At 47.1% G+C, this 24,940-nt stretch overlaps 1 protein-coding gene across 4 annotated transcripts in view; it reads right to left on the bottom strand.

The window, feature by feature from the left end:
* Positions 1-24,940, bottom strand: part of LOC137440139 (uncharacterized) — a gene marked incomplete at its 5' end in the record, with an annotated part of 156,144 nt that overhangs the window by 20,869 nt on the left and 110,335 nt on the right. For 2 of the 4 annotated variants that reach the window (XM_078769060.1, XM_078769057.1), the window contains 4 exon segments: positions 5,436-5,572; positions 14,091-14,231; positions 14,404-14,462; positions 14,805-14,879. In XM_078769060.1, coding sequence (XP_078625186.1) covers positions 5,436-5,572; positions 14,091-14,231; positions 14,404-14,462; positions 14,805-14,879 — 412 coding nt within the window. 4 annotated transcript variants of the gene reach the window in all.

The raw sequence follows: 24,940 nt of genomic DNA on the forward strand, positions 1-24,940 counted from the left end.
TGGCCCGAGAAAGACAGTCGGCCACAGCGTTGTCTTTGCCGGCGACGTGCCGGATGTCCGTGGTGAATTCCGACACGGCGGAGAGGTGGCGCTGCTGGCGGGCCGACCACGGCTCCGTGACTCTGGCCATTGCGTAGACCAACGGCTTGTGGTCGCCGAAAGCCGTGAACGGGCGGCCCTCCAGGAGGTGTCGGAAATGGCGAACGGCCAAGAATAGACCGAGCAGCTCGCGGTCGAACGTGCTGTATTTTAACTCGTTCGGCCGGAGCTGCCGGCTGAAAAATGCGAGTGGCTGCCAAACCCCGTCCACCCATTGTTCATGGACGGCGCCCACCGCGTAGTTGGAGGCGTCCGTAGTGAGGGCGATGGGCGCATTGAGCACCGGGTGAGCCAGCAGCGTTGCGTCGGTGAGGGCCCGTTTTGCGCTCGCGAAGGCCGCGTCCATGGCCACGGACCAAACGATGTCATGCTTGGCCGGCTTGCCCCGGAGGGCCTCGTAATGGGGCCGCATGAGCTGAGCAGCGCGTGGCACGAATCGGTGATAAAAATTCACCATGCCGAGGAACTCTTGTAGGGCCTTGATGGAACGGGGACGCGGGAACGTGGTGATGGCCTCAACCTTGGTCGGCAGCGGCACGGCCCCGGTCTTGGTGATGCGGTGGCCCAAAAAGTCAACGGTCGTCGTGCCGAAGTGGCATTTGGCCGGGTTGACAATTAAGCCGTGCTCGCTGAGGCGACCGAACAGTGTTCGGAGGTGGAGGAGGTGCTCGGCGCGGGACGTGCTGGCGACGAGGATGTCGTCCAGATAGACGAAAAGAAATGGCAGGTCGCGCAGCACGCCGTCCATTAAGCGCTGGAATGCCTGGGCCGCGTTCTTGAGGCCAAACGGCATCCTCAAAAATTCGAACAGGCCGAACGGCGTGATGACGGCCGTCTTCGGGACGTCGGCCGCCCGGACAGGTACCTGGTGGTATCCCCTTATCAGGTCAATTTTGGAAAATATGACCCGTCCCGCCAAACGGGCGGAAAAGTCCTGGATGTGCGGGATCGGGTACCTGTCGGGGGTGGTAGCGTCGTTGAGGCGGCGGTAGTCGCCACACGGGCGCCATCCGCCCCCCGGCTTTGGCACGATGTGCAGTGGTGAGGCCCACGTGCTATTGGAGCGCCGCACGATGCCGAGGTGCTCCAACGCGTCGAACTCGGCCTTTGCCACGGCGAGCTTGGCCGGGTCGAGGCGGCGGGCCCTGGCATAGACCGGCGGGCCCGTAGTGGGTATGTGGTGCTCGATCCCATGCCGCACTGCGACGGCCGAAAACGTCGGCCGTGTGAGGGCCGGGAATTCCGCGAGCAGGCGAGCGAACTCGTTCGCCGTCGGGAGGGCGCACGCCAGTTCGGTCGGCGCGGAGCTGCTCATCGTGCACGCCAGGGAGCTGAAGGTCTCGGCGTTGACAAGGCGACGACGTTTGACGTCGACCAGCAGCCCGTGCGCGCAGAGGAAGTTGGCGCCCAGCAAAGCCATGGGGACGCAGGCGGTCACAAAGGTCCACTGAAAGCGCTGGCTGCCGAAGCAGAGGGTGACGATGCGCGGGCCGAAACTGCGTATGGCCGAGCCATTAGCAGCGACCAAAGAGGGGCCGCAAACGGCGTCCCGCCTGTCCTGCTCGGAGGCGGGTATGACGCTCAGTTGGGCGCCGGTGTCACAAAGGAAACGCCGCCCGGACGCTTTGTCCCGAATAAAAAGCAAGTTGCCCGAGTGGCCGGCGCTCATGGCTGGGAATGAACGCCGGCCCGGCTGTTTCCCGACTTGCCGAAAGTGCACGGGGGTCGGCACGTCCGAGCCTTGTGTCCGAACCTGGCGTGGTAATAACACAACGCTTGGTCAGGTGGAGGCCCCGGCCGTCATGTCGGAAGCGGTCGGTGCGGCGTGGCGGCCGCCAGTTTCACCGGCAGCTCGGCCTCCAACCGCGCAGGGCGCTCGGGCGTCGTGGGCGTCGCCTCGGACGGCGGCAGGCTCCAGGTAGCCGCGCCGATGTGTTGGCCCGCCGAGGAGATCTTATCGGCTTCCCTGGCGAGGGCCCGGGGATCGGTGATCGACGTGCCAGCCAGGGCGAGGCGTACCGGGTGAGGCAGCTGGCAAAGGAACAACTCACGGAACAGAAAATCCGGAGAGTGCTCACCCACCGAGCAACGAGAGCATATAGTCCATGCGCTCGGACGGGCGCGTGTCGCCGAGCTCGGGCAGGTCGAGCAGGCGCCGTGCGCGTGCCGCCGGTGAGAGGGCGAAAGCGTCGAGGAGGAGCGTTTTCAGCGCGTCATACTTGTCGGCAGCCGGCGGGTGCTCGAGGAGGCTCAGGGCGCGGGCCGCGGTGGCGGAACCGAGCGCTGCCACGACGTGGTGGAAGCGGGTGTCGTCCGCGGTGATGCCTCGCAGGGCGAACTGGGAGTCCGCCTGGGCGAACCAAACAACCGCGTGAGCCTCCCAGAAGGTAGGCAGTTTAAGAGTCACTGCCGTGTCCATGTCGGTAGGTCACCAGTGAAGGAGCGGCGCTCCAACGCGAGTCGAAATAATTGACGCGACCAAAGACGGAATTCGTCCGAGTTGCTTTATTGAAACAAAACAGCTCAGGTATTCTGACAAAAGCCCGTTTATCGGGCAGCAATATATATACACATTTATGTCGGGAAGTTTGCCCGGCAAAAGCTATACCGGGCATGCCCGGGTGTCAAGGGCGAGCCTTGGAAAGGCGAGTCTGGACCTGCCCGGGCGTGTTTGGCTGCGGCCTGGCAAGTCGAGGCTGGGCATGCCCGGGCGCTCTGGACGAGCACTGGAAAGGCGAGAGCGGGCATGCCCGGACGCTCTGGGCGAGCCCTGGAAAGGCGATAGCGGGCATGCCCGGACGCTCTGGGCGAGCCCTGGAAAGGCGATAGCGGGCATGCCCGGACGCTCTGGGCGAGCCCTGGAAAAGCGATAGCGGGCATGCCCGGACGCTCTGGGCGAGCCCTGGAAAGGCGAGAGCGGGCGAGCCCTGGAAAGGCGAGAGCGGGCATGCCCGGGAAAGACGAGACCGGGCGTGCCCGGGAGGTTCGGGCGTGCCCGGGAACAGTGAGTCCGGGCATGCCCGGGAGAGGCGCGTCTGGCCGTGTTCTGGCCGGTGCAAGGCGATTGTGTGCATCCAGTGGTAACCGCTACAACATCATCATTAACATAAGTTATTGCCCATGGAGAGTTCTTTACAATGAGCCATGTCTCAATTTTTTTCTATTCAGCGATTTCAGAGATATAGAGGTGCAATTTTTTTCGATTTTTCGAAGATGGCGCCCGTACCATGTGACCTATGACGTCATAGTTATAATTACAAAAATATCCAGGATGAGGCGCATCTATGGTGAAAACTTCCTGTGAATTGGACCAACGGTTGCAGAGACAATCATATTTATTCTGTGCAGACAAACAGACAGACAGACAGACAAATGAAAAATCACTCATAGAGCGACATAGGGCAAAAGAGAACAAAGTAGAATGGCACTCAGTAGAGCATCCTTTTGACACCAAAAACAATTAGTGGTTGAATTCAGTACCGGATATGCAAATAGTCTTCAAAGTTTGAGTTAATCAGATGAAAATTGACAATTTTAGAAATTTGGCCTATGTTGACCTTTTGGCCGATGTTGACCTCAAAAATAGTTGGTAGTTGAATTCAATTTGCTGATATGAAAATCCTATTCAAATTTCAAGTCAAATGGATGAAAATTTAGGATTTTAGAAACTTGAGAATAGTGGTTGACCTTTGGCCTATGTTGACCTTTTGGCCTATGTTGATCTCAAAAATAGTTGGTAGTTGAATTCAATTTGCTGATATGAAAATCCTATTCAAATTTCAAGTCAATTGGATGAAAATTTAGGATTTTAGAAATTTCAAACGGTTGTTGACCTTTGGCCTATGTTGACGTTGTGACCTATGTTGATCTCAAAAATAGTTGGTTGTTCAATTCAGTTAACTGATATAAAAATCTCATTAAAATTCCAATTCAATCATGAAAATTGAGGATTTTAGAAATTTGAAGTGGTTGTTGACCTTTGGCCTATGTTGACATTTTGGCCTGTGTTGATCTCCAAAATAGTTGGTGGTTGAATTTAGTTAGCTGATATGAAAATTATATTCAAATTTCAAGTCAATTGGTTGAAAATTGAGGATTTTAGAAATTGCAAAAAAAGTGGTTGACCTTTGGCCTATGTTGACCTTGTAATCAATGTTGATCTCAAAAATAGTTGGTGGTTCAATTCAGTTTTCTGATATGATAATCCTATTCAAATTTCAAGTCAATCGGATGAAAATTGAGGATTTTAGAAATTTGTAATTGTTGACCATTGACCTATGTTGACCTTTTGACCTATGTTGATCTGCAAAATAGTTGGTGGTTGAATTCAGTTCGCTATGAAAATTCTATTCACAAATTTCAAGTCAATCGGATGAAAATTGAGGATTTTAGAAATTCGAAAAAAGTGGTTGGTCTATGACTATGTTGACCTTTTGACCTCAAAAATATGCAGAATTTTGTCGGAGCACGGACTCTACCGTTTGGTGAAGTTTCGTGAAGATCAGTTTAAAATTGTGACCTGTAGGCATGAATAAGTGAGCGGACAGAAAAAAAAACCCACACACAAACCGGATTGATCAACATACTTGTCAAAAATTGTTTTTTTGCCAAGTAACACCTCTGGTGAGGGTAAAATGGCATAATTTTGCCCCTCTTTCTCAATATAAATTTCCCTCTCTTCTCTTCCACTAGTCCTTACCAACATTATTATTCACCACGAACTCCCAACAGCAGCGTGGACAATGTTTGGACCGAGGACCATAGCTTGAGGGTAAAGAAGATGAGGACTTTAACAGTTTTAAGGCAGGAGTCTTTCAAGCGGAGAGAGGGTAATGCGCAGAACGGTCTCCCAGGAAAGGTAGTGGTGGTGGAGGGGGTGGATAAGTTCAAATGGGATTTGGATAGATACCTAGAAGCATTGAAGATCGAGGAGTCTGGGATATATTGGTTTGCGTGGATGGGTAATGATACTGGGATTGGTTAGTGCAGGCTTGATGGGCCGAATGGCGTTCTAGTGCACGAAAGTTCCTTGTGTGTAAGTAACCCTAACTCCATTTTATCCTTATTCCCCTCCTCTTTATTTCTCTTCTCAACTGACCCATTTAACTATCCATCCGTTCATCCCCCAATGATCCCCTATCATACCCCTATGCAGCTGCCCACAACATCAAATACTGTATGTAAACATCTCCATAAGTGAAATAAATCTCTGATATAATTTGAGTAGTATATCCATTATATAACCTGGACCTATTTTGGGGGAGGTAGTGACAAATGGATACGTATGCAGAACATTCGTTTGTTCAAGATGTGTGCAAGAGAAGGATGAAAGTTACCAGAGGTACTTGGCACACGGCTCGTGTTCGGGACTGGGTGTACTTGGCCACGGCTTGCAGATCGTGCCCTTGAGACGTTGTTTTGTACAGAGCGTGCAGGATACAAGCTTCTACTGGTCGTAAATGGCAGTTTCGATCTGGAAAATGTGACAAGGGTGAAGGAGAAACAGATAATCATGAAATAAAATTGAGAATCAAAAGAAAAGCAACAAGAAACTTTGGATTAATACCTCCACCTTATGTTTTCACCCGTATATGTTTGTTCGTCTGTGAGCAGGATATCTCAAAAAAGTAAGTAAACAAAACTTGGTGGACAGGTTTGGTTGTATGACAATAAAGAATAGATTTGAATTTGCTGAAGATCCGGATCCGAATCCGAGAATTGGTTAAGTGATTCTTCACCATTGAGAGATAGGGCTAAACCGATGTATAGCACGATATCTCAAAACATTATGGCCGGATTCAGACGACACTTGGTGGACAGGTTGGGTGTGTGACAAGGACACGTTTGTTCAATTTTGGTGAAGGTCCGAATCCGGATCTGGGAATTTATTAATTCCTTAAGTAATTCTTCACCATTGAGAAATGGGACCAAAACAATATAGAGCATGATATTTCAAAACGTTGTGGATGGATTATGACAAAACTCGGTGGATGAGTTGGTTAGATGACAAGAAGAAGCCGATTAGATTTTTGATGAGGTCCGCAGGTCCGGCCTATCAGTGGGATACAAAATGTAAACTGTTCAGCCTGGTGGAGGTATGCGTTCTACCCAGTGATGTTCTAGTTACCTCCGCCACCATAGGTGGATGGAGGTTGTGTTTTCACCCATGTCTGTCCGTTTGTGAACAAAATATCTCAAAATGTTGTGGACGGATTCGGACGAAATTTGGCAGAGATGTAGCATATGTGACAAGGACGAAATGATTAGATTGTTATGAAGATCCGGATTCGGATCCGGCTACTAGAATTTTAAAGTGATTCTTCGCCATTGGAAGAAAGAGCCACAAACTATACATAGCAGGATATCTCAAAAGGTTGTAGACGGATTTGGACGAAACTTGGTAGAGAGGTTGGGTGTCTGACAAGGACGATTATATTCAGTTTTGATGAAGATCTGAATATGGATTCGGATATGAGAATTATTTTTCGTGATTATTCACCTTTGAGTGATATGGCCAACTCGGTGGAGGTATGCTCTCTACTGAGTGCCGTTCTAGCTGTGGTTGTTTTATTGTTAATTATTTTTGATGACTACTGTATGTTCACACGGTTTGGTGGAGTTTTGGTAATGGAGAAAAATTTGACTAGCTATAATAATAAATGCCTATGTGTTGTTGATTGTTACCTCCATAATTTAGGTTTTAGAAAGTGGATTGGAGTCCTCCCAGGATTCGAAATATCCACCCCTGCTTCAGTGAAGGATTGTGATTCATGGGCTAAGTTGTTAAGTTGTGTTCTCAGAGTTTTGTTCCAAGTGCTCCTTTCAGGATAGTCAGTGAGCCCTGAACAGCCTCCAACTGTAGTTCGTTTACGGTAATGTTCCCAGGGGTGGTTTGTAGAATATTTGTGAGGTTCTTCTTTATCATTTCCATTGCTCCAATTATCACTGATAAAATTCTGGTGCTCTTCAGGTTCCAGGATATTTTCACTTCATGCTTGAGGTCTTCATATTTGGTCATTTTCTTGATTTCTGCATCGTTTAGACCAAAATCGCTGCGCATTGAAACCTCAATCAGCAATGCCTTAATTTTATTTTATTATCTGAGTACTATGTCTGGTCACAGTGCTTTGTTTTCTATGTTCACGCTGGATGGGATCATCAGGTCGGACATGCATTATGTCCTAGTTTTCAATGATTGCTTTTGGTTCATGTTTCCATGAGTTTTGTGGAACTGGGATATTGAAATTTCTGCAGATGTGCCAGTGGATTACTCTACATACCTTGTTGTGCCTTTGGGTGTACAGCTGCTCTGATGTTCTGACGTTTTTTTTTTTTACACCTGATAGGAGGTGGCTCATGCTTTCTGCTTCTACCTTGCAGAACCTACACATGTCTGATTGACTCGGTTTTCTACGTCAAATTCCGTTTGGATGTTGTCGGAGACCCGTTTCACTAATTCTAGTTGTTCTGCCAATTTTTTGTTGTTTGGTGCAAATAATTTGAAATCATCCATGTAGAGTAGATGTGTCACCTTTCTTGTTTCTTTTGATGTAATTTATTGGATGTTAGTATAGGGGGTATCTGTGTCCTTACTCATTAATGAGGTTACTTAGTGGGTCCAGGACCAGGCAAAACAGGAGATGGAAAAGGCTGTCTCCTTGGAAGATCCTGCGTCACATTTTTAGTCTTGGTATTCTAATCTTTCCTTCTAAATGCTGCAGTATTAGTGTGGTATTCCTTAGATTTATGGCTTTCTCAATCAGCTTGATTATTTGTGGATTTATCTTATACATTTGCATGCATTTTATCATCCATGAATGATATCATCCACTGTCAAAAGCTTTTTTATAGTCTGTCCAGGCTGTAGACAATTTGGTTCTTCTTGTATTGCAATTTTCAAGTATGGCCTTGTTTTTTAGTCGGTGGTCTATTGTTCCGTAACATCGTCTCTTGCATCCCTTCTGTTGTGTTAGGTGGTGGGACATTGTTTCTGTGATGATTCCTGTTAAAAGTTTGTATGTTGTTGGTAGACAGGTTATTGGCTGGTATTTGTGGGGTATTTGGGTCTCTTCAGATTTTGGGATGAGGGAAGTGTTACCTTCTGTGAGGCATTCATCCATTTATAGACCCCCTTGGATAAGTTCATTGAAAGCTCAAGCATAGTGAACGTGGAGAGCATAAAATTGCCCTAACTAGAAGTTGGGGATCCCATCTGTGCCAGGGCTTTTGAAGTTTGCCATCTTTGCAACTTTCAGTTTTCAAATCCACTCCACCTCCTTATTGTGTTCTTTTCAACCTTCATAAATTCCTTGCCAGAATCGTTCCAGTTCATATTTTTCAGGAGGTGATGACACATTCTGTTTCCGTTTCCCTAGTTCACGGTATAATCTTTTCCGGTGGTTTTCAACCGTCTGGCCTTGTTTTCTCCTCATGTTAGCCTTGTCAGTTTTTTATTTTTCTTGCTATCATTTCAATTTTCAGATCGTTTTCAGCAACCATTACCTCTAGGTCTTTGTTTTTTTATTTTTTATTTGTATTTTCTTTTATGGATTCTCCTCTTTAGTTTTAGGCTTTAATTTCAATCTGTGTGCGTCTCCTCCATAACTCCAAAACCATGAAACCTAACAGCCCGAAACTTTGCATGCATACTCCAAGGGAATTCCAAGAGAGTGCATGAATGAAAACTCGGTATTTGGGTAAATTTAAACATCCCTTTTGAAGATAGTTAATGGCGTGGTCATGAAAAAGCCGAACCAAGATTGTGGTGTGCCATCTTGGTTAGCCCGCTGTCACCTAGCCGGGGTCTAAAGCCGCCATTTTGTTTCGGCCCTTTTTTAGTGCCGGGTGTAACTAGCCGTATTTGTTAGATTTAAATCTTTTTTTCTTTTTATTTTAACACCGGATCGCATTTTTCACCTTTTTCTGTGATTTGCCTTCATTATACAGTCACGTGAAAAAGTAAGTACACCCCATGTAAAGTTTTGACTTTTTCAACATATTTCAACATACAGCTATTTGATCTTCATTTCAACAATATTGATAGATAAAGGTGATAAAATAGAACAAATATCATGAAACATTTACATTTTGTAGTCAATTGTATAATTTAAATAAACATAAATGCAAATTTCGCATGTGGAAAAAGTAAGTACACCCCTACATTTATCACTACTTCAAATACCTAAAATTAGAATCAGGTGCACCAGCTCAGGTGCAAATGATTAGAACATCGTTAGAGAGGATCTTGGAGGAACCTGTCTTATTTAAACCTCAGACATTTAGTTTGGTTTGCTCTTTGTTGTTGAAGTGTGCGGCGTCACCATGCCGAGATCAAAAGAGCTCTCTGAGGCCTTCAGAAAAAAGGTTATAGATGCCTACGAGTCTGGGAAAGGAATTAAAAAGATCTCCAAACAATTTGAAATCAATCATTCGACTGTCCGGAAGATCATCTACAAGTGGAGAAGATTCCAAACAACTGCCAACTTGTTCAGGCCAGGCCACCCCAGCAAGTTCAGCCCCAGAGCAGACAGCAAGATGCTGAAAGAAGTCTCTAAGAACCCCAGAATGTCATCATGGGACCTACAGGTAGCTCTTGCCACTGTTGATGTCAAAGTGCATGAGTCTACCATTAGAAAGAGGCTGCACAAATTTGATCTACATGGGAGGTGTGCCAGTAGGAAACCTTTGCTGTCCAGAAAGAACATCAGGGCAAGACTAAAGTTTGCCAATGAACACCGAGGCAAAGACCAGCACTTCTGGAACAATGTGCTCTGGACCGATGAGTGAAAGGTAGAGCTATTTGGCCACAGTACCAGAAGACATGTTTGGCGAAAACCAAAGATAGAATTTGTCCACAAGAACCTGATACCAACTGTAAAGCATGGTGGTGGAAATATTATGGTTTGGGGCAGCTTTGCTGTATCAGGGCCTGGGCAGCTCACCATCATAGAATCCACTATGAATTCTTAATTGTACCAGAGGGTGCTTGAGGATAATGTGAGGCCATCTGTCGGAAAGTTGAAGCTCAACCAAAGGTGGACCTTGCAACATGACAATGACCCTAAACATACCAGTAAATCCACCAAGGGATGGCTGAAAAGAAAGAAATGGAGGGTTCTGGAATGGCCAAGTCAAAGACCGGATCTAAGTCCCATTGAGATGTTGTGAGGGGATTTGAAACGAGCTGTGCATGCAAGAAAACCCTCAAACATCGCACAGCCAAAATAATTCTGCATGGAGGAGTGGGCAAAAATTTCTCCCAGTTGATGTCAGAGACTGGTAGACAGTTATAAGAAACGCCTACTTGAGGTTGTTTCTCCAAAAGGGGGCAATACCACCTATTAGAGCCAAGGGTGTACTTACTTTTTCCACATGCGAAATTTGCATTCATGTTAATTTAAATTATACAATGGACTACAAAATGTAAATGTTTCATGATATTTGTTATATTATATCACCTTTATCTATCAATATTGTTGAAATGAAGATCAAATAGCTGTATGTTGAAATATGTTGAAAAAGTCAAAACTCCACATGGGGTGTACTTACTTTTTCACGTGACTGTAGACAGATACCAATTAAAAAAGAAAACCGCAAAGTACATCCAACATCAAATCGAACCTTGCATTCAAAACTCCCCCATATTGGTTCTAGCTGTGAACACATAGACTGGAATTTTGTGATCTCTGTGGTTTGATATATTTTTAATTGAATTTTGCTAATATTCCACTTCAATTCCACTTTTAAAGAACTTTATATTTAAAGGCAAACCTTTGTGGTTCTCGTTTTGGTGCACTTTGTGGCTTTCCTTTTTAGTCCGTGCGGTTTCATACGGAACTTCATACGGAACTGCAACAGCACTTGGAACAGGCCGCAACGGTTTCTGTACGATAAAGCGCTCAAAATGTTTTTTTTTCACTTTCCTCCCTCTCTTCCACCATTAAATGCCTGATCTACTATCCTTTATCTGTGTTCCGTTGTCTTCGTTAAATCTGACAAAAGTTTAAAATGTAAAGTGCTCAAAAAATATATATTTTAAACTTTCCTCACTCATATTATTGAATGACTGTTCTTCCTCTTTCCCCAAATAAAAGTATAAACGTGTGTTCCATTATTATCTTAGTTAAATCTGACAAAAGTTTATAATGTAAGATAAGCCAAGTATCCTTAACAGTAAGAGTAATTACCGCCTCGGAGAGTTCCAGTTGTTTCATAGCGGGTATGGAACGTGCTGTTTGAACGTACCCCATTTAATTCAATCCTGTACTAATGCTGGCAAACATTGTATGTATAGCGATGTGTGGTGAGGTTTTGCCGTTCCCCCACCTTCCTCGCCCCTCCTCCTCACGACCCCACACCTCCTCTCTCCCCCCTCCCCTCCTTCCTCTTCTCTCCCCTTCCCTCTCCTCTCCTCTCCCCCTTGCTCTCTCTTTCTCCCTCACCTTCTCTCTCTCACTCCCACCCCCTTCCTCGCAACCCACATCCCTCCTTGCTCTCCTCCCTCCCCCTCTCTCTCCCTATCCCCCCTCTCCCTCCCTATCCCCCCTCTCCCTCCCATCTCTCTCTCCCACTCCTCTTTCTCTCCCTCACTCTTAGTATTCACGTCAGCGAAGCAACGGGTGGCATTTGCTCATATTAAATAAGGAAAGTGTGTGTGTGTGTGTGTGTGTGTGTGTGTGTGTGTGTGTGTGTGTGTGTGTGTGTGTGTGTGTGTGCACACGTGCATCTGACAAGCATAGGAAAAAAAATGGGGCTCGGCCGATCTCCACAAAATTTTGCGTTGGTAGTACCGAGGGTCAGGTCATGGGCACAACCACCAACCCCCCCCACCCCCACCCCCATACCGCCCCGCAAAACGATAAGGGGGTGGGGGGGGGGGGAGGATACAACTTGTAGTTTTGGACAACTTTTCGTGCCACATTGCAAGTGGTTTACTGACTCATGCTGAATACAGGGGGACTATTAACCACGGCACAAAAGACATCTACTACTGCAAATAAATTAGTACTGTAAATAAATTAAACTTCAAGTTATGTCGAAGAAAGAGCATATGATTTACGAAAGTGAGAACAAGAGAGCATGTTTTACAAAAAAAAAGTTACAAAAACGTTTTTCTTTGAGAAGAAATGTAAGATTTGGGCTGCATTACACTTCAGTTAACCAATACAAAACAGGTTTATTGGTGTTTCTGATGCAAATATAATATCCGTTTTTCAATCCAGGCAATGTTTTACTGGGTACAGCCTTAATTAAAAGCTTTTCTGAAGACATTTTGAAAGCAGGACCCTACTGAACCAAAATCAAGTGAAAGTGGGTCTTGTTGCCTACATCATGCAAAGGCTGCTTTGTGCTGCAGTCAATTCCATCGTAACAGGGGAGGTAATGCTGTTTGATCCAGTCAAAGCAGTGAGGAAGCATGGATCTAGTCTAAAAGTACATTTCATCCAATAGAAAGCAATAGAAAGCTACCATAATTTTAGCTGCAAATTTCTACATCACATTTCTACATCTTAACATCACATGACAAACTAGAACAATGTGACTGTGTCCCACAACGGGTAGATGCCCTCGTCCACTGTCCTAAAAATAAATAAGTTTGATTTAAATCCCTTCAGCTGTTTTCAAGCATCACATTTTCACCAGCCATGACAGGTTTCACATTGATCGGTGAATCAGTTTCAGAGAAGGGATTTTTAAAAATAAACATTTTTGGCTGGTATACCACTGTGACTTGGCTGGTAACAACCTATGATGTCATCATTATCATGGTTTTGTTCCCCAATGGGAGTACTTGACAATGTGGCAAGTTTCAAATTTTTCCATTTAGCAAATTCCGAGAAATAATTTTTTCATTACTGCCTTTTAATCCAAGATGGCTGCCATACCAAGTGACCTATGACGTCACAATTATCATAAAAACATTCTGCATGGGTGTCACTCCTACCCTGAAAGTTTCGTCTCAATCGAACATCTGGTTGCTGAGAAAAACGAGGTTTAGCCATTTGATGCAAGTGATATTTTCATTGTACTTTTTTTTCATAGTGGTATTATTGTGTATGTGAGAGTTCTTAATACAATTACTTGTTTTGTTCTACAATTGCATTGGTGTGGTTTTACCATGGTTTATTAGAACACTCAAAAGAACAAATCTTTCTGCCGTGTTCCCGCTCCAGACTCTGAGGTGCACCTTAACCGGGGTTTGGGGAGGTAATACGTAACACCATCGATAACCTTTTTCAGATATCCTGTTCAGACAGACAGTTAGGGGTGAAAACATAACCTCCATACACCTTCAGCGGTAGTCGTAATAAGGGCATATGATAGAGAGCGTGAAAACGAAAAGAGATAGGTGGAAGAGAGACAACATGAGAGGCTTCTAACTCGAGTTTTCATCTGCAAAATGATTTTAAAAGAGCACATGACCTGAATTGACATGATGACCTCAAAAATGAATCATTTCGTCTTTGTGTTAGTCATCTTTGATAATCAGTTCATCCTTGTGTTACATCAATCTCACACACAAATCACATACAGCTTGCGCAAAATAAACTGCTCAACATGGATATGAAGACGTGACATATCGTGTTGCCGTCGTCTCAGAAATCCCCAGAATGCTTTGCACAGAAAAGATGCCATCTGACACACGAATTTCCATATGGTGCCATAACCAGAACACAAACTTTCAAAGATATCTCATTATTTTACCATCAACTATTTATTAGGGAAAACAAAACTAAAACTTGTAAACAAGTTGTGGGTGCACAGTGAAGAAAATAATCGCATCCTACTTATGTTCTATGTAGATCATTCAGGTTGGAAACAACAATTTATCAAAAGTACTCAAACTTAATTAATGAACCAATTATGATTTGCCACACAGACCTGTTTCATTAAAACTTATTACAACCAATGAGAAATCATTAAATGTGCCGTTTTGATCGATCTTAATGCACTATTTGAGAAAGTAAATCAAACTGTTTATGATCTCACACCGTTTATGCAGAACTGGTTCTGATCCAATTGTGACAGATGATGGGGGAGCTGGTGTCTCGCCGACATGGTTTTCCATCAACTCCAGGAGGAGCTCACCTGCTTGCATGGTCCGCATACGGGAACTTTCCGCCAGCCGGTGTCTGCACCAAACATCATGATAATCACATGTGCAATTACATGAGAAACCCAACACATTCAAGGAATGCAAGGTCATCATATGAAGTTTTGCAGCAGATCGTCTATCCTTTATGCTGCTCAGATACTTGAGCAAGATCATGTGAAGGTAGTATTTTCACAGCAATTGCCACTCACCTGTCCCTTTCCCCTTTATCTTGCTGTAACCGCTCTATCTTTTTCACTGTAGTTGAAGCCTGCAAAAGTGGGGCAACATTTATTTGCAAAACAGTACTATTCAAAATTTATCACAACAAAATAAATGTAAAACCAAAAGGATTGAATGGAATTTAAACTTGGTGACTTTTATCGTTTTTTTTTCTTTCCAAAATCATGCCAAATGAGTCTTTCCTACAGTAGTGTCGAGCAAGGCACATAGTCAGAATATGAATGCTCTGAAAGTGAGAGTGTCATTAATATTCAGGGAAGATGAATGAAAAGACAAAGGCAATAAAATATCGTTGTATAGGATGGCTTCTCTAAAACCCATGTAGAGCAATTGCAGCTGATAGCAAATTGCCTGTGAAAGGGAAACAAACCATTCGGCTTGATGTGGAGCTAAGGCCAGACAGAGGTATAAAAAATGGCAAACAACGACTGGTGAGTTTGTGATCCTGCACACACACATTTTATAACTGTAAATTTCACCTTGACTTTTTGAAACTATTTTTTGTTAGATATATTTAGAAATTAATTCACTCTGAATTTGGAATGTAATATTGTAACCCACTGTTCAAAATGCAAACTGTGTGAAAGAGTTGGAGATGACATGAAAGTATGAATTTTTTTTTTTTAACTTGTATCAATGTAACAGGCATCTGTCAGAGTAGGTCGATTTGTTACATATGATGCTGATGCTAATATATAGACAGGATCATCAGAATAATGTTATGCATAAACACCTCTTGTTTGTGGGCAAGGCCAGGTTAGTACTTCCCATTGCAGAAGCACATGTGTCACGAGAGTCCGACTTGGCTGATCACGATTTCTCTGGCTGGTGTGTGGAAGCCATTGTGGTGTAGTGGGTTGTAGACCCCAGAATAAGCAATGGAAATTTATTTTTATTTGGGCCGCCCCTCAGGCGGGACGGCCTGGAAGAGGACTCTGCCCAGAAGGGAGGATCGAAGACTCCGCCTGGAGAGAAGAACGAAGGGGAGCAGAGAGAACGGACACACCAGAGTCCCCGAAATGTGGAAAAGACAAAGGGTGTGAAGAAAAAGGGCCTGGAGAGAAGACCGAGGGTGACCTCTAGGAGGTCTAGAGACAAGAAGAACGAAGAGGGTGGAAATAAAGGACACCAGTTATCCCAAATGCAGAGAGGACCCGAAGAAACGACTTCGGAGATAAAGGAGAGAATGTAGACTCCAGAACTCCCAGGTAAAGAAAATAAATGGAGTGTGAAGAAGAAACAGGGAGGATCGAGAGCAGAAAGAAGGGCCTTGAGATGAGCATCATGCTCTGTTTGGCTTACTTCATCATTGGCTCTCTTCATTTTGGGTGCTACTCGGTGCTGGCACTGCTTGTGGCTGGTTTACCTTGTCTTTGGGCCCAAGTCATCTTTGGGCTCACTTTGTCTTGCTCCTGCATCGGAAATGGGCTGCAGGGAGTCCTGCATCTACACCAAGCATAGTAAAAGGAAAGTCCTCGCCTGCATGATTATCTTGTATGTACACATACGATCTGTGGTGCCATTTAGGGGGTTGCACCTTAATAATTTCTCATCATTGTAGATACGTTTGCCTGTCCCCTTCTGCCTCTTTGTCTTTTGATTCATTTGGTTTGTTTCACACTGCTCATCCCATCCACCTTTTCCCCTAATATATATACTATAAGGATTCAGTTGGGCAGGAACAAATTGATGCATGCCCATATGCAACGAGAGTGACCCAACGGACTTTGCCATAACCACCCCCTGGATTTGAGAATGTGAATTGGTGAGAAAGTCAAGGGAGGATCCTGCTTTAGACCCCCTTTTCATTGGCTTGAGGAGGATAGAAAACCTTCGTGGGACGAGATTGTGCGACCTCTGCTGGGGTAAAAAGGGTATCCATGCATGCGCAAGGCCCTGCTCCGGGTGTATAACATGGGAGTGCCACTTGAGCGGGTGGGAGTCAATATGATTGGGCACTCTGCCAACCACCCACCAATGGAACATCATGGTGGCAATGGATTATTTTACTATGTGTCCAGATGCCTATCTGTTGCCCAACCAGTAAGCATGGCTGGTAGCCCAAATTCTGGTGGAGGAGTTTTTCACCCGATTTGGTGTTTCACAGGTACTTGCACACTGACCAGGGCAAGAACTTTGAGTCCAAGCCCCTGCATACAGTTTGAAAGCTCCTTCAAATTCAAGAGCCGTGCTTTTGCCTCACACCTTGCACACACAGCTTGATGCTGTGGAAAGCAAGGCCTTCAAGATTATTGGAATCTTCTACAATGGAGCTGAGTCGATAAGTCTATCACTTTCACATCGCAGACAGGCCAGTGGTTTATCTTTATCTGTCTTCTACCACCTCCCTTCTGGTCTTGCACCCTCTACTCTGTCCATGCTTTGTCCCCCCCACCCACCCCCAGGTTTCTGCAGGGTGCATGTGATCCACCATCAACCACCTTCTGGTGAAACTCCTAAAATCCAGGATCAATGCACACCTTCACTCATTCATTTCTCTTTTTTCTCACATGTGGAACCGACTTCTACATTATCTTCAATCGCAATGTTCTCGACAAGTCTTTGAGACAGCTGTTCACCATCATCTCAGACCCCATCCAAAATCATATTTTCTACCCCCATCAGACCCACCCCCAATCCATCCAACTTCCTTCCAAATTTCCACTTTTTCCAAACTGAGTTTGCTTTTGTTTCAATCTTATTCGCCCTGAGAATACTTCCCTATCCCTTATTCCTCCCCACATCCATTATTTGTCCAAGACTACCTTTATTGTGTCCTTCAACCTTGCTGTTAGCGTGCCACCCCCTTTCCACTGTTTCCTTTGTTCTGTTGCGTCCTGATCCATTCAGTGTTGTAGCTCTTCCACGAGCCTCGACTCTGTATACAAAACATAGCACATACATTTGATAGAGAAAACATCAGAAAATTTGTGAATAAAAGCTATAATGGTGTTGGGCAATTCCACGGTTACTCACATTACATAAACATATATAGATGCATTAATGTAATCATTGTAATGTGAATAAAGGATAATAATGGAATTTCCCAGTTACTGTATCCACCTGTGAACTTTCTGATCTTGGTTCGTCTTAGATTTGCTAAAATTGTGATCTGGTTCCACATTGTCAGAGATGCTAAACAAGTCATCTCCTCTACATTGGAGGAATTTTTTTTCAAGTCCAATCATAGTGCTAGGTCAGTGTAGAAATACACTGTAGAAATAAAAATTCCTTGTAGGGGTTGCATAACTTGCTTCAGGAAGAACCTTCTAGGGTTAGGCCAGCACAACTCAGGTCAACTTCATTATAGTGGGGCTGCTTAACTGATGAATTGTGCCTTTTCCCTTAAAAGCATGAAACTTGGCACATGGCTAGAATACCCCAAAAGAAAGATTTTTAGTCCAGGGGGCAACTCCAATTTCACCCCATATGGCGGCCATCTTGAAATTCAAGATGGCCGTCATACAAGACCTGTTTTGATGAATATCTCCATAATTAGAACAGCTATCTAAATGGTTGCAGTGCCTACACCTACATTTTTAGGGTCTAGGAATCCAATGGTAACATAAAATATTAAGCAGTCATATGAAAATATTAATTTTGCATAGTATTGTTATGAATTTGGTAGAGCAATATCTAGAGCTAGGTAGATCTGAATAGGTAGGTATTCGGCTGTCGTGACAGGGACTCTACATGTAATAAGTTCTTGATGTTTAGGCGTTTGTCGGGGTAAGATGTATGATTGTGGATCTACCTGGAGGTCCGAGTGTTAAATAGTGAGGGATTAAAGGTAACGCCCCTGTGAGTATCACCTAGTAATCAAACCTTTGTCCCTTATGGCACTGCAAACCACATAAACATTAGTTAGGTCCTTAGCGCAACATTAAATAATCCCCTTTCCCTGACAAGGACTTCGTATTAAATTGACAGGAAACCAGGTCAAAAACACCACCACAATTGGCCGCCACCGTGTACACCTCCAAAGGCCTACAAACCTGGCCGGCACGTGTTATGCCGGGACCGCAGGGTGGCGGAGGGGGGAGATGTCAGGAGTCGCGGGAGGCTTTGATTGGCTGAGGAGTGCGCCAATGGGACGTCATCGGCCACCAATATAGGCGACGGTCGGACGCCATTTCAGGAGTTCGCGGAGTTGAGTTGAGTTCGTGGCAGACGCAGGCAGGCACCAGAGAGTTGAGTCGCAACTCGCAAGTCACACGGAGTTAGTTCGCCAGTTGGAGTTGGAGAGGACACGCCATTTCGGGCAGTCGCAGTCGAGTTCGAGCTTGGCAGTGAGCAATTGAGAAGCGAGTTGGAAGGACGAGACGTGCAGTCACACCTGCGTTCTCTCCGGTCCTGTCTTCGTGCTTTGTGTGGGGATCGACCTCGTGTGAAGCTGCTGGCTTGCGTTGGGTGCTTTGGAGCGTGGTGCACGGACCTGGTGGGCGGCGAGAGGATCGGAGCCTGGTGGAGCAAGGCCTCGTGGGTGCATCGGGGCCGAGCGGTGCCGGGGTGGACGGCAAACAATACAAGACGACAAAGACAGATAAGCCGAGCTCCTTGTGTACATTTTACAAGACGTGTTATTTTCGTAATTAATCTCCCTCGTTTGTGTTTGCTGTCTGTCGTGTGGGGACGTCCCGATTAGAGTTATTAGATTTACCGGCGGGCTTTTTCACTGGCTTTACTTTTCCTAATAAACCCTTATATTACTTTTTGTACATAATATCTGAACGCAGTTTTCCTGGGTGTTTGATTTTAATAGATAAGGTTGCGGAGCCTTCGCTGCGTCCCGCCATTCCGCGCGTTGGTGTTGAACTTGAGTCCGCCATTGAGTGTTCGCCTCGGGAGTTAAAGTCTCGCAAATCGGTCATCCGTAACTGTGGTGTTAATCACGGTTACGCGACAAGTGGTGTCAGGAGTGTAGGATTTGAACCCGTCGGACAAATTTTTTTTGTCCGCGGCGAGACATCGACACGGTCGGACAAATTTTTTTGTCCGCGGGGCGACATCGACACGGTCGGGCGTACATTGCGCCCGACGTTCGAACGCAAAATTGTTATAGGCGAGGCGGAGAAATTTAGTAATCAATTGGGCATACGGAGCGCGATATCGCGTCTTCGTCAAATTTAAATTGTGTTACTGGAATTATTAAAATAAATACGCGCGCGGGAAACAATCTTCCGGAAAGCGGATGTCGGAAATTGACGAGATGGAAGTACGCAGCGAGGCCTCCGTCAGCGTCGGGAGTGAGCCGGAAATGGGGGATAAGGAGGATAGCGTTGGAACTTTCCCCGCCGCTGGGACGGCCCCGATAGATCTCCAGACCATAGTAAATTTAATAAATGCTCAGAGGGCCGATAGTGAGCGATTGGGAAAGCAGATGGGAGACATGAGGGCTCAGGGTGAGCGATTAGAGGGCCAATTAGGGGCAATGAGGGACGAAGCGAGGGCTCGGAGTGAAAAATTGGGGGCAATGAGGGACGAAGCGAGGGCTCGGAGTGAAAAATTGGGGGTAATGAGGGACCGCAGGGTGGCCGGTGAGGGGATGGGAATGGCAGTGGGGGCACAGGAGAAGCCAAAGGTGGCAAAAATTGAATCGGAACGGGGGGAAGCTAGATTGGGAACAGGAGAGAGTACGGCCCATGCAGATGTGCACGGGGCTCAGGAGCCGGGAATGGCAAAATTGGGAATTGCACAGGGAATGGCAATTGAAGTAAATGGGGAGACCGCAGGTCCACAGGTGGATGGGGAATGTCCACAGGTGGATGGGGAATGTCCACAGGTGGATGGGGAATGTGTACAGGTAGAGGGGGAATGCCTGCAGGTAAACGTGGAGAGTCCACAGGTGAGCGGGGAAGGAAATTTGGAATGTGAGAGTTGTAATGGGGAATGTTTCCCACATTCTGGCCTGGTTGTTTATCGGGACCGTGTGGATGTCACAACACCCCAACCGGGGGATGAATTTGGAATTGTGCAGCACCAGGGCGGTGGTGCGGAGCAAGAGGGGGTAGAGTTTTTGGGGGTCCATGCGATAGAGCCGGACCGGGTATTTATTGGGGATATTGATCAAAGCCTGGCGGGGCCAGGAATGATTTCTAATGATGAGGATGAGTTGATCCAGCGGCTGGAGACCTGTGACAGTCCCATGGAGGTAGAGCTTGTTCAGGCCCAAAGGAGTCTGGGGGAAGAGGTGAGTTGGTTCGAGGAGGTGGTTGGAATGACCGAGGGGACGCTCACTGTACACTGCTATTTGGAAACAGAGGCTCCAAAATTGGACAACCAGTTGGGGGAGTGTGTTGGCTCCGGGCTGGATTTGGATCTTGGAGGATCGGGAGATAGAGCTTCTGGAGATTTGGTCCCTGTAGGGAATTTGGATCAACTGCAGGGAGGGGCAGAACAACCGGTGGTAGAGGTTGTTCCCTGCAGCTGCGGAATGGCAGTGGGAATGAAAATTTGTAAAATAAAATTACAATTGGAAATTGATTTGGAGCAGCCATGGTTTGGATTGGTCCCCGGGCTGCGGGATCTGGATATGGAGAGGTCATGGGTGATGGCCTCGGGCAAAAGTTGCCCCTTTCAAAATTTGGGTATGCCAGCCAGCTGGGGGGCTGTGATGGCGAGATTTGGACGTGGGGTCCAGCCTTGGGTGTCGAGGTACGACCTGGGTCCCACGGGGGGTCTGGTGGAGTGTGGCGTCCCTTGTCCGTCGGGGCGCCGTCCGAGCTGGTGGCTCGGGCCGGCAGGGTCACCGGACCCTGGTGGGGGTTAAGACCTCCAGAGGGGTCCGAGGTGGTTTCTCAAGTCTGGGTTGGCATTTATTGAGGACCACTAGGGGGAGGTGTTGTGGGTCGCGCTTTGGTGGTGGCACTGCGGACGGCCAACTTGGGACTGATGTGGTGACCACCCGGGCATGCGGCCTGGCACTCTCCTCCAGGGACTCTGGGACAACCAGCATGTGGTGACCTGGCATGGTGGTTGGTCTATGGACGCGGGTCAAACCGAATGGACAGGGATGGAGATAGCCTGCCGGACAACCATTGGGGCATCTGTGGAACGTGATGGTGTGAGTGACCTTCCACAGATGCTCCGTTGTGATTTAAGGACTCTCGGGTTGGGAAGAGAGCCATGGGGATGTGAATCGGGAGATGTGTAACGAGCCGAGCATATGGGCCATGCTCGGCTGGCATGTGTATGGCAAAGCATCCTTCTTTGGTGAGGTTAGTAAAATGTGACAAATGTTTGGCATGGGTAATCTGTGGGTTAGATGGAAATTTAAGGGTGGATTTTGAAATGCCATGGTGGACACTGTACAGTGACGCCATTATTGATCCAGGTGTGTAGACCAAAGTGTTGGAGGCTGTGATGAAATTAATAGGGTAGCAAGACACAGTTTCAACTGGTGGCGGGGGCAACTGTGCTGATATTTGGGACGCGGGATGATGGGGATGTAGTTGTGTAGCCTGAGGGTCAACGTGGTGCTGTGCGTGTCCGAGGTGTGTGGACCATGTCTTCTGGGTGGGTCTCCTGGTGGAGCATGGCTGTTGACTGGACCTTGGTGTGGTCAAGTGTGGGTGAGCACTGGGGGGCTGCAGTTCTGTAGTCGGACTGGGGGATGATGGGGAGGTGCAGGGGACGTGGCTGTAGGGATGCCACGCACTGCGACCGTGCCCCCCAGGGCCGAGGTTGTGTGTGCGGTAGTGTGTGTTGTGGCAGCAAGTGCTCACCACATTGGCCAGCTGGGGCTGCTGCAGCTGTGTTCCTCGCAGGGGGGCCGAAGGATGGATGGTGGGTCGCACCCTTATGGACACTCATGGGCCATGTTGGCGTTTTGACTGCTCACCTTGTCCCGATGACCCTTGCACGGTAGAGGTGCAGAGCTGTCGTGGCTACAGGTAGTTGAGTAGTGATGATCACCGTTGGATGCGGATCCACATACCTGCCAGTGTAGTGGGGACAAAAGAGAAATTTGGAAGTATTTGGTAGGCCCAATGTGAAATTTTGGGATTGTGAAGGGTGGATGACACTCTTGGACCCGACCAACCTGCAACTACCTGCACTTGAGGTGAGTGTTTTGAGGAGTACTGTCCCAGGCTTCAGGATTTGCTTTGGGAAATTGGGGACATGTAATTTGGAGTTGGGAGGCGGGTGAGAGTGATGACATGGCCGGTGAGGGGATGGAATGGGAGCCACAGTGTCTTGTGGGTGGCGTATGTTTTTGTATTGTGGTTAGGTGTTTTGATGTGGTCGTGAGAGTGGAACCTGGAGAGTGAGTGATGATTATTGGAGATAATGAGGGATGATAATTGTGCTTTTGGAAATGTACTTTTGGGAAGATGTGATGGTTTAAATGTGAACTGGGGGGATTTCACATGTAGCAGGCCATGGCAAGCCTTGTAACACCTTTTACACCATCTATGAATTGTACTGAATTGTGCTGAGTTGTGTGGAGAATTGAATGGCAGCGGGGGAGGAAGTGTGTTTTGGGGACCATGGGTGGGGAAGGTGTGTGTGTCCGCAGGTACAGAGCAAGCTCTGAGGAGCGATGCCTGCGGGCCCCCCTCTGCGGCAATTACCCCTGGCAGCCGGTGGTAACTGGAAATTGGAGCTCGTCGGTGGAGGGTCTGGTTGGGCGCCGCGGGGTGAGGAAGTCCCCCGGTGACCCGTGTTGCTGCGTGAAAGCAGGAGGCAAAGGAGCCTGGTGTGTGTGGAGACCCTCACCGGCGAGGTAACGGCGGAAAGGGGCTGTTGGGCTGTCACGGGGCCAAGAGGTAAAGGGGGGGGGGGGGGCAATGAATTTGTAAGTCGGTTGACTTGTTTTTTGGGACTGCGGGCACCACAGCCTGATGCGCCCCCACCATCTTTTGTGCGGTACCTCCCCGCTGCCTAGTTGAGGAATGCACACACACGTGAATGACATCAATGCCATGGTCCTGCAGGGGGTGTATTGGGAATAAGTGCTTTGTTGATTTTTGCAATGCCTTGATGACCTATGGAATGAGAATGAGTGGTTAAGGGGTCTGTGTTGCATGAATGTGGGCGAAATCCACCGAGCCGTGTCACTCACCTGTAACATCTGGACGGGGCCCGTGGAAATTTAGGGGGATGCATTGGGGATGGCCCCGCAGGTAAGGTTGTGTCTTGTGGCATCCACCGGGGGATGCGGTCTGTAGACCGGGGTATGTACAAAGGTTAGAGTTTTGAGTTTTGGAAAGATGGTTAAGTTTTGTGGTTAAGTTAGTGTTGTGTGTTGTTGTTTCCTCCCTCCACAGGAACAACGAAGAAGATGTACATACTTGCATGATGGTTAAGGGGTTCAGCATGTTAAGGAAGTGTAGGTAGGTAGTCCGACTCACTTCCCACAGCCCTTCCTGATTTATTTCATAGGTTAATTAAGTGTGTGACAGTAAGTGTTAAGGCTGGAATGGTAGCCCTACGGTGAACCTTGCAGGAGCTACGGTTCCAGGGGGGGGGCTGTGTTATGAATTTGGTAGAGCAATATCTAGAGCTAGGTAGATCTGAATAGGTAGGTATTCGGCTGTCGTGACAGGGACTCTACATGTAATAAGTTCTTGATGTTTAGGCGTTTGTCGGGGTAAGATGTATGATTGTGGATCTACCTGGAGGTCCGAGTGTTAAATAGTGAGGGATTAAAGGTAACGCCCCTGTGAGTATCACCTAGTAATCAAACCTTTGTCCCTTATGGCACTGCAAACCACATAAACATTAGTTAGGTCCTTAGCGCAACATTAAATAATCCCCTTTCCCTGACAAGGACTTCGTATTAAATTGACAGGAAACCAGGTCAAAAACACCACCACAATTGGCCGCCACCGTGTACACCTCCAAAGGCCTACAAACCTGGCCGGCACGTGTTATGCCGGGACCGCAGGGTGGCGGAGGGGGGAGATGTCAGGAGTCGCGGGAGGCTTTGATTGGCTGAGGAGTGCGCCAATGGGACGTCATCGGCCACCAATATAGGCGACGGTCGGACGCCATTTCAGGAGTTCGCGGAGTTGAGTTGAGTTCGTGGCAGACGCAGGCAGGCACCAGAGAGTTGAGTCGCAACTCGCAAGTCACACGGAGTTAGTTCGCCAGTTGGAGTTGGAGAGGACACGCCATTTCGGGCAGTCGCAGTCGAGTTCGAGCTTGGCAGTGAGCAATTGAGAAGCGAGTTGGAAGGACGAGACGTGCAGTCACACCTGCGTTCTCTCCGGTCCTGTCTTCGTGCTTTGTGTGGGGATCGACCTCGTGTGAAGCTGCTGGCTTGCGTTGGGTGCTTTGGAGCGTGGTGCACGGACCTGGTGGGCGGCGAGAGGATCGGAGCCTGGTGGAGCAAGGCCTCGTGGGTGCATCGGGGCCGAGCGGTGCCGGGGTGGACGGCAAACAATACAAGACGACAAAGACAGATAAGCCGAGCTCCTTGTGTACATTTTACAAGACGTGTTATTTTCGTAATTAATCTCCCTCGTTTGTGTTTGCTGTCTGTCGTGTGGGGACGTCCCGATT

The sequence above is a fragment of the Myxine glutinosa genome, chromosome 1 (assembly GCF_964187855.1).
Source record: "Myxine glutinosa chromosome 1, kmMyxGlut1.1, whole genome shotgun sequence".
Classification (NCBI taxonomy): Eukaryota; Metazoa; Chordata; class Myxini; order Myxiniformes; family Myxinidae; genus Myxine; species Myxine glutinosa.